Raw genomic sequence first — 17,912 nt, forward strand, 5'->3', positions numbered from 1 at the left:
GGTGCAGATTCTCCCCACTGTAAGGGTTATTTGATTTCTTAATATTCTCCCCCATGAAAATTGCAAGCAAATCCAAAGGAATATTTATTTATTAATTAATTTAGAGCAGTGTGGTGGCCTAGTGGTGATTGAATTTCTCAACCTTCCCATTTGGAAGGTTGAGAAGTTCAATCCTAGATAGCAGATGTTTCTCTCCTAGGGAACAAAGAAAAAATATCTGCTGTAAACTCTGCTTAGGTATCAGAAAGGGCATCCGGCCAGTAAACGCTCAGCTCCATTCAGTCGCCCTGACTCTACCCCAAATAGGGACTACAGGATCATAAAAAATGGACTTATATTTATTTATTTATTAAATTTATATGTCACCCATCTTGCAATCTGTATAATTTGAAATTTTCTATACAGTATGATATTTGGCTTGTTTTACTCTTTTGTAATCTTTCTTAGAAAATTGTATGCTTTAAAAACTGTTTTCCTTTTAATTTGTTTTAAAAGCTGCTTTAAAAACAAAAAATAATTAGTTATCATTTTTTTTCTCATGATAAACTATGAGAAAATGCAAGTTTACTTTTGTAAATATCACTTTGGATATGAAAATGCCACATCAAATTGGACTATTCTTAAAGTAAGTTGGGTGGGATGGTCATTTCCAAGATTCGAGATCACCTCTCACAATGGATTTGGGTGATTGTTTAGTTTCTGCTAGTGCTAGCTGCCTCTTGTCAGGCATTGTTCAGATGAGAGATTATTAAAGGATTCAGGTTTCCCTTCTCGGATTTACAGTTGGGTAACAAAAAACTTTGAGAATAGTAAGAACAAAAAATATATATTAACTGAGGTCTCTTGAAATCTCTTGTGATGGCTCAGGGGCTAAGACATTGAGCTTGTCGATTGAAAGGTCGGCAGCTCGGCGGTTCAAATCCCTAGTGCTGCCATGTAACAGGGTGAGCTCCCGTTACTTGTCCCAGCTTCTGCCAACTTAGCAGTTTTGAAGGCACGTAAAAATGCAAGTAGAAAAAATAAGGACCACCTTTGGTGGGAAAGTAACAGGTTCCGTGCGCCTTTGGTGTTGAGTCATGCCGGCCACATGACCATGGAGACGTCTTCGGACAGCGCTGGCTCTTTGGCTTTGAAACGGAGATGAGCACCGCCCCCTAGAGTCGGCAACGACTAGCACGTATGTGTGAGGGGAACCTTTACCTTTACCTTGCAAACAAAATTAGTGTAAAAATGTAGCTTGTGAAAGGTTCCATGATCACTCCCAAGTCATCTTCTAAAGAGCAAAGTTGATTTTTATAGGTCTCTTATATAGTGGATTAGATATCCATGCAAAATTTATTGTTTGCTTGCTTGCATGTACATTGTCTTGCAAAGGGATCTCGGTAAAAAACTTGACATCTGGTAGGCAAAACTGAGCACATGGCACAAGACATTTTGTTATCAATTGCAACAGTGCTATGGCAAGTAAGGAGCAGCATGAAAAATAAATAGATTACCTGTGTATTAGGACATATACATTGACTCTGTAAAAATGAAAACAATTAGTTTCACCTTTGCTGTAAGAAATCAAACACTGTAATGTTTTATTATAAAATATCTGTTCTTAAATGTTATTTTATGTTAATCTAACCTAGTGCCAATTTAGGGAATGGAATTAAACCAGGTTCAACAAGTTATTTCATCCTGCAGGGATTTAATAGGAAATAGAAGATAATAGTAGGATTACTATTAGAGATAGATAGATAGATAGATAGATAGATAGATAGATAGATAGATAGATAGATAGATAGATAGATAGATAGATAGGAGAGGGGGTGGGGCAGACAGTCAGGGAAATAGGAATAGGACCTGGTTACTACATGACAATAATCCATCAACTGTTTTTCTCTAGTCTAGCTTGATTGAACAAGAAACTATGAAAAACACAAGAAACTACTCCTTCTATAGGAGGAAACCTCTAATTATAACTACAACAGACCTAAAATTGTGCTTCGAAGTCTGCAATTGGCAGGCTGTTTCAGCAATTAAGTTTTATCTGCAATCTGCAATCTAACTTTTATGGCCTTCAGAATCTTTTCTAAGATCCTATTGTCAACATTCAGGAATACATTTTCAGCATTGGAGACTTTCATGGTTTTATTAAAATAAGAGTTAGAAAAGATGCTTTTCACCTCTTCTTTATGCAATGTATTTTTTTTGCTTTTAATATCCAATTTCACCCTTAGAAATGAGCAAATCAGAGATCTGTGCTCTCTGGAAATGTAACTCCAAAGCCTTGGAAAATCTAGATGCTAATATGAAAAAAATGCAACCCCCATAAACAAAAATGTTTTTCTACCTTTATTTATTGATAAAAGTATTGTTTATTGATAACATTTTCTTAAAAAGTTAGATAGTGCATGAAGAAAAAATAACAAAATTCAAGAGCTGGCAAAAATATTATTTCTCTCATAGGTGAGGAACCAAATAATGACAACTGCAGATAAAACTGCTTTCAAAATTTCTCACTTTTTCACTGTTTTCAAATATTTTCACTTCATATTTCACTAAAAAAAATAGAGGAAGAAATTGATGGGACTAATCAGAACTTTAGTGAGGAATTACCACTGCACAGCTGTAAAAGTTTTTTTTACAGAAAGCTTGAAGCTTGATTCTTTTGTCAATACATTCAAATAAAACGCTTGAGTTTCCACATACAATGAAATCTTCTCTCAGGGACTAATTGCAGGGAGTGGGTGTCCATTATTTCTGATTGTCTATTAAATTGGAAAGAATGTCATTTGCAGTAACATTATTATGTACCCAATCCAAATGATATTACTTGTACCAATTCTGTTATTTGGGTAATGACATCATTATACAAATGACATAAAACTATGTAAATACAATGGTAACCAAAATCTGTTGCACCCAGTTCTCCTAAATTGAAGGGTAGCATCAAAATCAACTGGAGCCTCATGATTAAATGTCTTCCAATGCCAAATATCAAGTATTTGACACAGAAATTCTCTGCATTAAACGCTTAAGGTAGATGTTCAGTCTTAGTGATATCAAATAAAAGACATTCTGGAGATATTATTTATTTCTTTATGCAACAGTGTGGTGGTTTTTTCCTACTTAAAAACCATGAAGAAATGTTAGGAAAGCATGGCAGAATTACACAGACAGAATTGTCCAGAATCCTAATAAAATTCTATGAATGAGATAGGAAAAATCACAGTAAAGGATTGCCCCTGAAGAACCTAGAGTGAGTCCAAAGACAATTGAATATAGATAGTGTCGTGTCCCACTCCTCCGCTGACGGCTGGGTCAGGGAAATCCGAATCAGGCTTGCCTCTGCAGCTCTGCCCAAAGTCCTAGCAAAGTCCTCAGAGCAGGCAGGAGACCAGGTTAGTGACAACAGCTCTTTAATATAGTGTGACCCAGCAAAAGACTGGAGAAAAACCTCACCTTATATACACTTCAGCCTGAGGCTGCATCCAATCAGAGCGAGATATTTCCGCCTAAAACTCCCGCCAAAACTTACAGTAATACATTACACTCCTTCCCTCCCAGAAGGCACTTTGCCAATATTTGCATACTTCTCTCGTAGTCCTGCAGGTACGTGGGCGTCTCCTGACTCTCCCGGACCTGCGCAGTTCACTTTCTGGAGTTGAGTCGAGCTTGCCGGAGGGACTTTTCGTTCCTCTGAGCTCCTCCTCCCGCCATCCGCCCTGGATTATTCGCCGCTCGGACCTGCTGTCCTCTAGAGGGACCGGAGGGTGTCGCTGGACCTCGCCTGACTCAGAGACTGCCAGAAAGCAGATCCTTTATATAGGCCATGGGGTGTGGCTCCATGACTCAGCACTCATTAAGGCCTGCCCCTCCCTTCCTTCTGTTGCCTCCGCCTATCCAATCTTCTGATGCGAGGGTCACTCCAATCAGCTGTTGGTAATAAACCCTCCTCAGGCTCACATGCTGTGGAGGAGGGGGAGGGGTCTAGCTGCTCTGTTTGCCTGGGCATGGAGTCAGGGCTGGGGCCGGGAGGTGCTCCTTCTTCTGCAGTTTGTCTGGGCATGGAGCCAGGACTGGGGCCGGGAGGCATACATTCCTCCGTGTTCGGGAGCAGATAAGAAGGCCCCGGCTGCTCTGAGGGCGGGCAAGACACAACAGATAGACTGATCTTTTGAAAGAAGGAATAGAAACTGAAGTGTAAAAATTCCTGTTCATTCTCAAGTTATACAGAGTGTAGGATTATATAAGATTGTGAAGAACTTCTTAAAGAAAAAGCAGCAACTTTTAAAATCTAAAATATTTCTTTTATGAATTCAGGCATAGAGATGCATATACAGTATTTATGCGCATTGAATACAATCAGCAAGAGCACTTCCAGATCACTTTTTACTGCTTTTTGGATGTTACATCTATATTTATCCATGGATTCCAGAATATTTTAAGCCCGAATTGGTTTTTTTTTTCAAAATCTCATTTTCAAAATATCTGTATTTAATCTATAATGCCTTAACTAACAATATTTGTGTGAATCCTGAATATATCTGTTAAAATGTATTGTTACCAAATTGAAAAGGACAAGCCCTGAGTTACAACTTCAAAAAGAAGTATTGCAACCTGGTTATATCTAACTGTAAAAGACTTTTATCAAATGGTTGGGAATTACCACCGATACAGAATTTGTAAAGGATCATCATCCTGTCAAAAGTAATGAAAAGGAAATCCTTACCTGTGGATGATTGTTTCTATCATCCGAAAGGGTCCTATCCTGCAAAAGGTCAATATAAATTACTTCAGTACAAATAAGGGCACCTGAAAGAAAATAATCGTATTCTCTACCTAAATGGAAGAAGACACCTTCCATTTTAAAAAAAAGAGTATATGATATACATTTATATATGAGTCTGATTCTTTCCCTTTCTTTGACCTGATGGGAAGTGTGCTGATGCCCAGATAATACCATGATATCAGAATTGTAGGGAAGAGAGAACAACCAATCTCTGTTGGTTCATAAACAACTCCTTTTTTGCCTTCCTGGTATGTTTGTTCTATTTCAGTTTTTTTTGGGGGGAACGGAAAGTGTGGTTGTTGTTGCTTTTACTAAATCTTTATGTTAAGTTTGGGTATTGACGAGGCAGGAGACCAGGTTAGTGACAACAGCTCTTTAATAACGGGTGACCCAGCAAAACTCTGGAGAAAAACCTCTCCTTATATACACTTCAGCCTGAGGCTGCATCCAATCAGAGACGAGATATTTCCCGCCTAAAACTCCCGCCAAAACTTACAGTAATACATTACACTCCTTCCCTCCCTTCCTTCCCTTGCTTCCTTTCTTCCTTTCCAAGGACTTTTTACACTCCATGGCAATCTGTTCTGATAAGCAGTTTTACCCACAGGTAATTAGGTACCATCTTAAGATGGAAAGAGGAAGGTTCTCAAATGGAATAAACAGTGTTCCAGTTTCCCATCCCACAGTTCAGAAGATCTTCACTACAATAGCAGATTAGAGACTCAGTGAACTCGTTCTCCATCTTCCCTAACCACTGTATAAATATGCCCCATGTTTTTTTTATTATTCCACATCCTTACAACCTTATCTTTATCTTAACCCCAGCATACAGCAGAGGCAGCTAAACATCATCTTTAGCTGTACCAGTTTTTCCAAAACAATTTTGGCCATGGGTACAATCTAGCATGATTCACTGAGGATGTAAGTTGCTGATACAGTTGAGGGATCATATTGGCCACTCTGGGCTATTCTATTTGTTGGGAGCCACTTTATTGCCATTTTTGGCCAGATTGTAGGAAAGCCCAGACGCCTGGCAGAAGCAAAGGGTCAAATGCTGACCAGGATTTTCTGAAGGGCTTCTCAGATCTAATGTGGGCTCTGTATAAACATGGGTTTAATGCTCTTTTGTAAGAGTGCTAGACTTGGTTTCAAGCATTGGTTTAGTGCTCTTTTCAAAGACTTCTGTTTAAAGGTCTTCACTCCACCTTCTGTTCCATAGAAGATAGATTTAAGATAGGAAAAAGAACTAGGTTTTTCCAACAGCGTTTTGCTGGTTTGCCAGCACAGGACACAATATAGTTTTCCACAGCTTTTCCAACAAGGGGTTTCACATAACCATACTTTCCACAGTTTACTTTGGTTGGACAGCACCATTTCCCCTGCCCTGCTATATTCCTCTTTAATGGCCATTCAGAGGCTGTTTCTGGATGCTCTCTACAAGGAGTTGCTGTCTTGCTGCCTGCTTCCATTCCTTGCTCCTAAGCAAGAGCAAAGCTCTGCCAATATTTGCATATTACTTCTCTACGTAGTCCTGCAGGTACGTGGGGCGTCTCCTGACTCTCCCGGACCTGCGCAGTTCACTTTCTGGAGTTGAGTCGAGCCTGCCGGAGGGACTTTTCGTTCCTCTGTGCTCCTCCTCCCGGCCATCCGGCCCTGGATTGTCGCCGGCTCGGACCTGCTGTCCTCTAGAGGGACCGGAGGGTGTCGCTGGACCTCGCCTGACTCAGATAAGTCTCTGTTTGGTTCTTGCTTACGCTTTCTGTTTGTTCTCGGCTCCAGTCAGCTGTGGGGTTAATTAAATCATAGTCAGGGCTGGTCTCGCCTAATTCTGCCTTATCGCTCAATCTGTTTCTTAATTGATCTATGTGGCGCCTCCAGACTCTGCCATCGTCTAGTTCCACTAGATAAGATTTGGGGCCCGTTTTGTCTATGACTATCCCCTCTTCCAGTTAGGGCCGTCGCTGTAATTATGTGCCCACACCGAGTCTCCTATGTTTAACTCTCGGATTCTATCTGGTTTTGTTTTGAACCCGTCCTGTACGTAGTTCGGGTGTAGCCGGTCTAGCGGCACCGTAGCTTCCGCCCATTAATAGCTCGGCTGGGCTGCGGCGGTGGCCACACAGGGGTCCTGTGTTGACGGTTAGAATGCGTCGATTTGTGCCTGCCAATCGCCGGGCCGCCGTGATAGCGCTTCTTCGCACCAACAAAACGCTCAGCAAGGCCGTTCGACGCAGGGTGGAACGGCGCTGAGAGGCATGTCGGATGCCCTCTTCAGCCAGGTACCCTTCAAATAATGCTGCGGTGAACTGTGGGCGTTATCGGACACGAGGTGTCCGGTAGCCCGTGCGTGGCGAAAAGGTGTTTTAGTGCTGAGATGACAGCTCCAGCGGTTGTGGATTTCATTAGGATGATCTCCAGCCATTTGGAGAATGCATCCACCACAATTAGAAATGTTTGGCCGTGGAAGGGCGGCAAAATCAATGTGTATGCGGGACCAAGGGCCTTGGGGTTTCTCCCACTCCAAAACTGGGGCCGTGGGTGGTAGTGGTCTGATTCCTGACATACTTGGCATCGCCAACCCTGTCACTGATTTCCTGTCCATTAGGGGCCACCAGACATAGCTCCTAGCCAAACCCTTCATCCTCACAATTCCTGGGTGACCTCATGCAGGAGTTCCAGAACTTTTTCTCAGCTTCTCTGGAACTACCACCCTATCCCCCAGAGCAGGCACCCCTTGCACAGACAATTCCCTTTTTCTTTACAAACTCTTGAAACGCTCGCTCGGAGCGGGCCATCCCTTTGAACCCAACTGATTACAGTCCTTAAAACAACGTCCCGGTAGGAGGCCCGAGCCACTTCCTGCGATGTGACTGGCCAGAGTCCAAAGAGTCAATTAGTAGAACGGGTGTGCCCGGGTGGGGTCCTCGATTTCCCTGGCAATGGGCATCTGCTCAATGCGTCCGCATGCCCCAGCTCCTTTCCAGGCCGATGCTGCAGCTTGTAGGAGTATGCGGCCAAAAAATAGTCCATCTGGTCAGTCTAGGTGAGAGTGCTACTGGCGTTGGGCGGTCGCCAGCCAGTAACCCCAATAGCGGTCTGTGATCAGTGACAATTTCAAAGTCTCTCCCAAAAACGATTCGTGAAATTTTTTCACCCTGACACTATTGCGAGAGCCTCCTATCTAGCTGGCTGTAATTCCTCTCAGCCGGGACATCGTTCGTGAATAGAACGCTATAGGGGCTTCAGTGCCGTTTGGGAGTCTGTGGCTAAGTACAGCTCCTACTCCATAGGGGATGCATCACAAACCAATACTAACGGCAGTCTGTTGTTGTATTGTATTAACAGGCTATCGCTTGATAGCAAACTTTTACTGCCTCAAATGCCCTATTCTCTGACTTCCCCAAGACCAAACAGTGTTTTTCCAAGCAATTTATGCAGCGGTTCAGCAACGGTTGCCTTGTCTTTTAAAAACACGCATAAAGTTTACCAGACCCAGGAAAGCCTGGAGTTCTGTCTTGTTTTTGGGTGCTGGGGCTCTCTTTATCGCCTTGACTTTGCTCTCAGTGGGTGAATCCTTTTTGTCTATTCTATAGCCCAAAATTCAACAGATTCGACCCTATCTGACACTTGCTTGCTTTGACTTTTAATCCTGCCGACCTAAAATGGCCAAAACTTTCCTTAATCTTCCCAGTTCTCTTAAATCTTCCCTGATACCAACACATCATCGAAATAGGGCACGACTCCGGTAACCCTTGTAGGAGCCGCCCATCAAATTTTGAATAGCCCGGGCCACACTCACCCGAACTGTAACCGGGTGCACTTAAAGGCACCCCGGTGCGTTACAATGGTCTGGGCTTCAGCTGTGCTAGCATCTACGGGTAGCTGTTGGTACGCTTGTGCCAAGTCTAATTTGGCGAAAACTTGTCCGTGCCCTAGTGAGTGCAATAAGTGTTGCACTACTGGAACTGGGTAGGCGCTTTTTGCAATGCTTTGTTCAAGGTAGCCTTGTAATCAGCGCAAATTCTTATGGACCCGTCTGGTTTTATAGGGGTGACGATTGGCGTCTCCCATTTGGCATGGTCAACTGGCACTAGTATCCCCTGGCTGACTAATTTATCTAACTCTTTGTCGATTTTAGGTTTGAGTGCAAAGGAACCCTCCTTGCCTTTAACCTAATGGGAGCTATTTGGGGTCTAAATTGAAGGAGATAGGGGTCCCTTGTACTTGCCTAAACGGTCCTCGAATCGTCTGCGAATTCCTCCATTAGGGCGTTTGCAGGTTGCATCCGCTCCGTGGACGCCAGTCACCCCATTCCCAACGCCTGAACCAGTCTAGCCCCAGCAAGCTTGGCAAGGTTCCCTCGACTAACGTGATGGGCAGGGTCTTTTTGTATGTCCCGTACTTGACCTCGACGGTCGTTGTCCCTCGAACAGGGATGCGGTTGCCCTGGTAATCCTGCACCCGGAGCCGTTGTTTCTGTAGCTTGCGCTTTGCGATGTGCGGCAAGGCTTTCACAAAAGTGTCCCAGGACATGATTGTGATTGCTGATCCTGTGTCTACTTCCAGTCGGCACGGCACGCCTTCAATTGTCGGGTTTGTGAAGATCTTTTCTTCGATGCGGGTAGCTGCGTGGTCTATGGTAACAGTCATTCGGTTTGACTTCGCGCTCTTTCTTTCCTGGCCAATCGCGGGTCGCCTTGCCGATCCCGCGCTCTGATTGGCTGGTTTGAAATTTCGGCGGGAATGTTGGGGTTGCATTTCTGCTTCAGCGCCGCTCTGGTAGGCTGATTTGAATTTTCGGCGGGAAGGTTGGGGTGCTCGACAGACTTGAGCCAGGTGCCCCTTCCTTTCACACCGCCGACAAATGGTGTCCCTGAACTTACATCTCTGGCGCTGATGTTGCCCCCCGCAACTTCCGCACTCCTCCGGGTCTTCCTTGTCGATTTTCCGGTGTAGTGGACTTCTTCCTCCTCTTCGCTGGTTGACTCACGATAGGTTTCTTCGTGGTGGACTGTGCTCGGCTTTGCGCCCGCCATCGGCGTGAGTCGCTTTGTAAGGTGTCTGCTGCATGGTTGGACATCTCATGGGCTCTGGCTTCGTCCAGGCGTTTGCCAATGTCAGGTTGCTCTTGGCTAGCAACCGTCTCCTCAAACGGATGTCTCTGACCCCCGTATAAGTTGTTCCAGCAGCTCTTCGTCCAGATCGCGGTACTGCAATGCTTGGAGGCTTGTCTCAGGGCTGCCATGTAGTCGCTGATAGACTCGCCTTCTTGTTGCCTCGCTCCCCAAACTCGTACCGTCGAGCGTATTTGGACGGGCTGGTGCGTAGTGATTCTTCAGGAGGGTCTGAAGGGTCTGCCACGATACGGAGTGTAGCGGTGTTGGCTCCGCTAGGGCTTCTGCGATGGCGATGACTGCGGACCCACAGTGGCTTATGAAGTAAGCCCGTTTGCGGTTGTCGGAGACTCCCTGTAGCTCGTTTGCCTCCAGGAAACTTTCGAAACGGGTCATATAGATTCCCCATTTCTCCTGGGCCGGGTCAAACGGAGCAGGTGGCGCGTAGCCGGTCATCGCTGCATTCGCCATCACCTTGCTGGGTTTGATTCTCGTAGTGAGTTCAGCTCTGTTCTGGTACTCTGCCTCAATATCCCACCTTCGTCGCCAATGTTAAGTTTGGGTATTGACGAGGCAGGAGACCAGGTTAGTGACAACAGCTCTTTAATAACGGGTGACCCAGCAAAACTCTGGAGAAAAACCTCTCCTTATATACACTTCAGCCTGAGGCTGCATCCAATCAGAGACGAGATATTTCCCGCCTAAAACTCCCGCCAAAACTTACAGTAATACATTACACTTTACTTTCTCTCCCACAACATTTCTGTGTCCAAGGACAAAGAAGTAACAGCAAGATATGTTCAGCAGCTCGACTTGGTAAACAACAGTTGTTGGAGCTTCTTCTGCTTCATTGGTACGCCTGCCTGCCTCCCTTCCTCCCTCCCTCCCTTCCTTCCTTCCCTCCCTTCCTTCTCTTGCTTCCTTTCTTCCTTTCCAAGGACTTTTTACACTCCATGGCAATCTGTTCTGATAAGCAGTTTTACCCACAGGTAATTAGGTACCATCTTAAGATGGAAAGAGGAAGGTTCTCAAATGGAATAAACAGTGTTCCAGTTTCCCATCCCACAGTTCAGAAGATCTTCACTACAATAGCAGATTAGAGACTCAGTGAACTCGTTCTCCATCTTCCCTAACCACTGTATAAATATGCCCCATGTTTTTTTTATTATTCCACATCCTTACAACCTTATCTTTATCTTAACCCCAGCATACAGCAGAGGCAGCTAAACATCATCTTTAGCTGTACCAGTTTTTCCAAAACAATTTTGGCCATGGGTACAATCTAGCATGATTCACTGAGGATGTAAGTTGCTGATACAGTTGAGGGATCACTATATTGGCCACTCTGGGCTATTCTATTTGTTGGGAGCCACTTTATTGCCATTTTTGGCCAGATTGTAGGAAAGCCCAGACGCCTGGCAGAAGCAAAGGGTCAAATGCTGACCAGGATTTTCTGAAGGGCTTCTCAGATCTAATGTGGGCTCTGTATAAACATGGGTTTAATGCTCTTTTGTAAGAGTGCTAGACTTGGTTTCAAGCATTGGTTTAGTGCTCTTTTCAAAGACTTCTGTTTAAAGGTCTTCACTCCACCTTCTGTTCCATAGAAGATAGATTTAAGATAGGAAAAAGAACTAGGTTTTTCCAACAGCGTTTTGCTGGTTTGCCAACACAGGACACAATATAGTTTTCCACAGCTTTTCCAACAAGGGGTTTCACATAACCATACTTTCCACAGTTTACTTTGGTTGGACAGCACCATTTCCCCTGCCCTGCTATATTCCTCTTTAATGGCCATTCAGAGGCTGTTTCTGGATGCTCCTCTCTACAAGGAGTTGCTGTCTTGCTGCCTGCTTCCATTCCCTTGCTCCCTAAGCAAGAGCAAAGCTCTGCCACAGCTTCACCATAACCCAGAAATAAATCTCCTGAGAACTCAAACCTGTACTCAGGGGTTAGTAACAAATAACCAAGGACACGTGTGAATAGATAAATTGCTTTTATTGAAAGACACCAGAATAGCTTTAACAACAAAGATCAATTACAATGGGACTAAAAATCAAATTACATTTGTAACAAAGCCAATGCTTAAATATCATGTCCCTTTTTTTTACACACTTATGTGGCAATAGATTTCCTGCTATTCATTTCTCAGTCTTAGACGTATAAAACACCTGCACATTGCTTCTGGCCCTGTCAACTTCAGTCCTCACACTATTACTCTGTTTTCCCTTTTCTTTTCTCCCTGGGATCTGGACATTGCTAGCTATTTCTCTCTTCCTCTTGTACTGGATGGGCTAACTTTTCCTCTCTCTGTTTCCATCTATTTTTCATATGGAGCAGGAAAAAATTTCCTCATTTTTATTATTATTATCATCTTTATTCATCAAACATGAAACTCAGTCAACTGAACATTCAAAAAGGCTGACTGAGTTTCATGTTTAATGAATAAAGATGATGATGATGATAATGATAATAATAATAAATGGGGAAAATTTTCTGCTCCACATGAAAAATATTTATTATTATTATAAAAATTATTATTATCGTTGTTATTGTTATTTATTTATTTATTAAATTTATATGCCCTTCCTTCCTCTTGCCTGTGGTACTTCCTGGCAAACATTGGAGAAATTCTCAATATCTTTGTCATCATTTCTCCCTCATCTAGAACTGCCCCACCCACCCCGCTAAATCTTTGGCATGGTAATTTCTGTGTTCCTCTTATTACTGATACAATTGCTTCCCTCCTTTTCCCAGGTCAGTTTCCTTTACAGAGAAAGAATGGAGCTGAAGTGCACAAAGAGCAAAAGGGGTATTTTTAACCCAGGAAAGAATGCCAAAAGACCAGGTGTATTTTTAGTGTAGATGGAAGCAGCACACATAAGGTAATGGAACTGATCTATGTAAGTATTTCAAAACAGCCTGCTAACCTTAGCATACAGCTTCTTAGACTGTTGCATTGAAGACTAGAACCTAGTAGAAAGCCAGGTGTGGTATCCTACAGCAATAGAACGGTCTTCCTTTTGGTGATGGGTAGCAGGGCATTTGCAGGAAGTTGATCCTTGACGTGTCACAGCGTATCTTGCAGTTTATGGTAAAAATGGATTGAGTGGAAGTCAAGAAGTATCAAGCAGCAGGTGCAAGCAGTATCATAAAGACCCTGAAATTGAGACATTTGAATAGAGGCATGAATTAACTGAACCACAGCTAAACCTCAGGCCAGGTTTTGAGTTGGTCATTTATGTGGCAAAGGAAGTGTTGCTCTGTGTGATATTTTGTTCTTTCCATTTCTCTGTCAGATGGTGGATGATGAACAGAAGACAGGTGGAACATTAATTCAGTTGTCGATAGTAGTGCCGATGAAAATGTACTGTGAATTGAGTGGCCTCTGTCCAAAATAAAATGATCAGTCAATCTGTGGTTCTGAAACCCCCCCACCCCCTCACAGTAAATAAACAGATAGGCATTCTCCAGAATGTATGGAAGGGCACAAAAAGAGATGAAAAAAGCCATTTTAGAGAAAAGGTCCAATAGTACTAGAATGGCATCCAAACAAACAACATGTGGTAATGAGTAATAAAGTCCAAGCAAATGGTATTTGTTAATCCTTGCAGCAATGCGCAGTGCAGTGATTGAACAGGCTAGGTAGTATGAAACTTTGTACCATGATAAAAATATCACTTTCACCATCTGGTGTAAATTGAGACCCACCAGAAACCAGGGAAGAAGATGTGAAATCCAATTTGGGTGTGTGTGTGTGAAAGTGTTCTTCAGCTGTTGTAAAAGTTTAGAGATGAGAGGAATTGGGTTATGACCTCTAATAGTTAGCAGAGCTCAGGGTGCTGTTGATGTTTTGGAAGGGAGGGTTGAGGATCTGAGATGGATATTGCCATGTAAAGTGGTCAGATTCCCCACAAGTATAAACATAGACTTTATAGGCATGAATGCTTCTTTTCTCAAGCAATGTGAGCACTCTACAACCCAACTCCAGGGGTTCAACATCCAAAGTGTCCAATTAGTTGACAGAGAGGAAGAGAACAAAAGATAATACTGGTGACCCCTACATTCACTTCCAGTTATAAATCCTGAGAACAATTTGTGAACAAATCCTTAGGTCTTAGAGAGGTGTAAAAATCATACTGAATAAAAAAGGCAGAATATTTGCCAAGATTCCTGCTGCTGTTGTTGTTGTCGTCAGGTTTTTTTCACTTGTTTCTATAGTTGCTGGATCTTGGGTAGAGACACACGAGAGCCCAATAACAATAGTTCTGCTTGCTCAATCTGAGTCAACCCATAATTCTGATATTGGAATAAAAGGTCAGCCAATTTAACCATCAGTCAATTCACAAGAAGGTCGATAGCCATGGTTTCAATCTTGGAGTCTTAAAAGAATTCTCTTCTTCCATGGGACTAGGAATAGGAATAGCTTGTTTTGCTGTCAGAGCTTCACCTTGTGCACAGAAATAAATCTCTTTCTAGGAACTCAAATCTGCTCTCTGGAGCTAGCAGCAGGGAATCAAGGACAAGGTCAGATAGATAAGTTGCTTTAATTGTAGATTCAAAGGAGGTCAGAAAACAAAGAAGTTCAGCTACTGCAGGACCTAGGAAGCAAGCCATATTTAGATCAAACCATTATATTTAAACACTACCTCTTTCTCCCACCCTTATGTGATAACAGACTTCTGCATTTTGCAGCCTTGGGTGTGGAGCATTCCCTAAGTAGGGTTTTGATAAGGGACCTATCTGGTCTCAGGTTCCTTTCTTCTAATTTTCCCAGGCTCAGCCCACCCAGACAAGGAGCAGCATAATACCTAAACATGGCATTTCAAGCACTTGCCTGTCCTCACTCAACCTTGCCCACATTAGTGGAAGGGTTTCTGATCCTTCTTCTAAACAAGGGGCGTGCATAAGTGCACATGTGTGCCTACCGTCAATGTCCTAATATTCATTTTTTACTTACCATTTTCATGTATCCAAATTATGTTTATACTTTTACCTGTTATTTTATATATGATTGACAAATAAATAAATAAAATAAAATAAATAAAGCAGAAGGCTAGGCTTTGCAGATACGGGAAAGAACTTGGGGAAAATCCATCAGTCATTTCCTTAGCAGTTGCTGGTGTTGTTATTAAGGCAATCTGAGTCATATTTTTCTGTTGGCTCAAGAACTGATGAATAGCACTTTAACATGGCAATCTGATTAGGCTCTTAAATACCCCAATTCTAGCAACTATTTACCAACATGGACTTTAAACAGAATGAAACTGAAATTCTTACCTGGTTATAGGTATACCTGTGTTCTGAATTAAAAGGTTCATTCTGAAATAAAGATAGCAGTTAAAGATGTTTCATTATGTTATTACAAATTATGTGAGAACTATGGGCCACCACCCATATTCAGTGCTTTGTGATTTCCCACCACGGCCATCCAAGTGTTGTTGGCCAGTTTTGGATCTTGCTGGATTCCTTAGATACTCACTACTTTGCAGGACTTGCTTGCACTACTTTGCAGAACTCGTTTATTCTAATTATTTTCTGCTTCCCCCTGCTCTTTCAGTGACAGGTCATATATGAAGTGGAGGGATTGCATTGATCAGAAGCTTTAGGTAAATTCCCCCCCGCTTCGCTCTATATCCCACTTCCATAATTGCAATCTGGCAGCTGGGCTATTTTTTTTATTCAGGTTTATCTTCTTTTCTGAACCATATTAGAGCCATGCTTAGAAATAGCTGTGAGGATAAGGTTGGCCTTTTGCTGCAGTAGAACAGGGATCAATAGTAAGTGCAGTATGTTTTATGCTGGCACATGCTTTCTTGCCAGCTGAATAATTGGTAGACAACATGAATGTGAGCAGGGCTGCTGGAAGAGCAGGGGTGGGCTGCTGGGGGTTCAAAGGGGTTCAGGAGAACCTCTAGCTAAGATTCTGTGCAATTCGGAGGATCCCCCAAATGCCACTCCTGGCTGGCCCTGCCCACCCTACCCCGCCCCTCCCAGGAGTCGCCATGCGGCCTGTTTTGGATGCAGGGCACGCACAGAAGCTCTGGGAGGGCCTACCGGAAGTTCAGGAAGGCTGGAAACCTCCAGAGGGCCTCCAGAGCCTGAGGAGGCTGTTTTCACCCTCCTGGAGGCTCAAGAAAAGCCTCCAAAGCCCAGGGACAGCAAAAACGCCCTCCCCCCGCCATGATGCAGGCAGCCGACTAGACCACGCCCACCATGGCCACACTCACCCAGAAACCCGATAGAGAACCCCTTGCTATAATTTTTGAAGCCCACCCCTGCAGAAGAGCCTTTTGATGCCATTTATAGCACTAGCATTTAGACACATACCACTTCACAGCCCTCTCTAAGCGGTGTTCAGAGTCAGCATAGTGCCCCCAATAATCTGGATCATTTTATCGGCCTCAGAAGAATGGAAGGCTGAGTCAACCTTGAGCCAGTGAGGATTGAACCTCTGGTAGTCACAAGAATTAGCCTGCAAGTATTGCATTCTAACCACTGCGCCACCACAGCTCCTTTATAGTGTATTTATAATCTATTTATTGCTTCATGCTTCTGTACAATGTCATTTTATATATCCCTTAAAATACACTATGTGAGATTTATAATGGCCACTCTTATCTTTAATATTATATTTCATAAACCTGAAAAATCATGTTATAAACAAGGCATACATAACATACAAAGAAAAATAAAGATAATGGAAAAATAAGGAGGGAAAAGGGGAAGAGAAAAAAAAAGTGCAGGGCAGAGAGAAAAAGAAAAAAAGGCATTGATTTCTGAATTCTTTTGATACAGTAGAATATGGTAGTAACTTAAGGCACAACTTTTTACTTTTATATAATAACAAATTGTATACTAGCAGAAAACTTCTATTTCAAGCAGTCCCAAGTTTTACTGACGGACATAATCGAGTCTTTTGAGGTTAGAACATTTTGAGACTATAACATTTTGTAAATCCTGAATATATAGGAGTGGTTGTTTTGGTTGGAAAAGTCATAATATTTTTTTTTTGACAAAAAGTCAAAAAGGTATTTCTTTCATTCTGTTATTGCCTTGGGGCATGCATAGTTTCCCATAGAGAAAACAGTTGTAGGGTGTACTGAATTTTGGGCAGTTCTGTGATGGTGTAAAGGAATTTGAAGTTCAAATCAAAAGTAAGAAAATAATTTGGTCAGTGTTTTTTCACTTCTGGTTGCTCCAATAAAACTGTGAACTTGTTGAAAAGCAAAAGTACACTTTAGTCTTCCTTTCATTTAATGCCTTGGGAAACTATAGAAATCTAATCAGTAAGTAATGACTATTAAACCAAGAGGTAATCACTGGGAGTTCAAGCACCAGTTATTGCAATACAGCAACAGATTGTGAAAATGTAAAGCAGAGTGAATGAGAACTTATAGTGATGAGAAAAAGCACATACCCTTTTCCCCCGAATCTTATTGATCCATGTCTTAAGTATATTCTGTGGGAGAGAAAACACAAGTCATAAAACAGGTTAGGTTGATGCACGAATCCTTCCCACTTTTATCTGATTTGAAGAAAATCTCCATTTGGTGTTAGTCAGGGTACTTACTAGAGCTAATGCAGACCTTTTGCGTCTACAGTTTCTTGGGTTCTGTAAAAGTAAAAATATTATAAAAATGAAATAAAATGAAAACAGCGATCTTCAGTGTTCCAAATTATGCCCGTGCAAAGTCGGTCAAATCATCAAAACATCCAAACTAACTTTTCCCACTTGGGGAATTTTATCTGAAAGGCTACAGCAAAAGGTTGGTAGAGATACTTTTAAACAATGCTCACTCTATCAGAACAGGCACAACTACAGCACGATGAATTTACAATATCTTGTATTACCGTTCCTGGAATTTCAAAAAGCAAACCAATAATCCGCTCAGAATATTGTAACCTACCGGTAAGTAAGAATACTGTACTAGGAAATCAACACAGCCACTAGATGGCAGCAAAGAGGTACAGGAAACACTGCATTGTACACAAAAGTTTTGCAGCCCTAATTTGAAAGG

At 42.5% G+C, this 17,912-nt stretch overlaps 1 protein-coding gene across 18 annotated transcripts in view; it reads right to left on the minus strand.

Annotated features, from left to right (window-relative positions):
* Positions 1-17,912, minus strand: part of LOC131196433 (hornerin-like) — a 114,380-nt gene that overhangs the window by 37,386 nt on the left and 59,082 nt on the right. For 16 of the 18 annotated variants that reach the window (XM_058179262.1, XM_058179265.1, XM_058179259.1 and 13 more), the window contains 5 exons: positions 17,465-17,506; positions 17,312-17,353; positions 15,172-15,213; positions 4,721-4,759; positions 1,497-1,523 (listed from right to left, as the gene is read on the minus strand). In XM_058179262.1, the coding sequence (XP_058035245.1) occupies positions 1,497-1,523; positions 4,721-4,759; positions 15,172-15,213; positions 17,312-17,353; positions 17,465-17,506 (192 nt within the window). The remainder of the gene's footprint in view (positions 1-1,496; positions 1,524-4,720; positions 4,760-15,171; positions 15,214-17,311; positions 17,354-17,464; positions 17,507-17,912) is intronic. The other 2 variants (XM_058179254.1, XM_058179267.1) reach the window with 1 other exon arrangement.

Source organism: Ahaetulla prasina, chromosome 3, assembly GCF_028640845.1.
Source record: "Ahaetulla prasina isolate Xishuangbanna chromosome 3, ASM2864084v1, whole genome shotgun sequence".
NCBI lineage: Eukaryota > Metazoa > Chordata > Lepidosauria > Squamata > Colubridae > Ahaetulla > Ahaetulla prasina.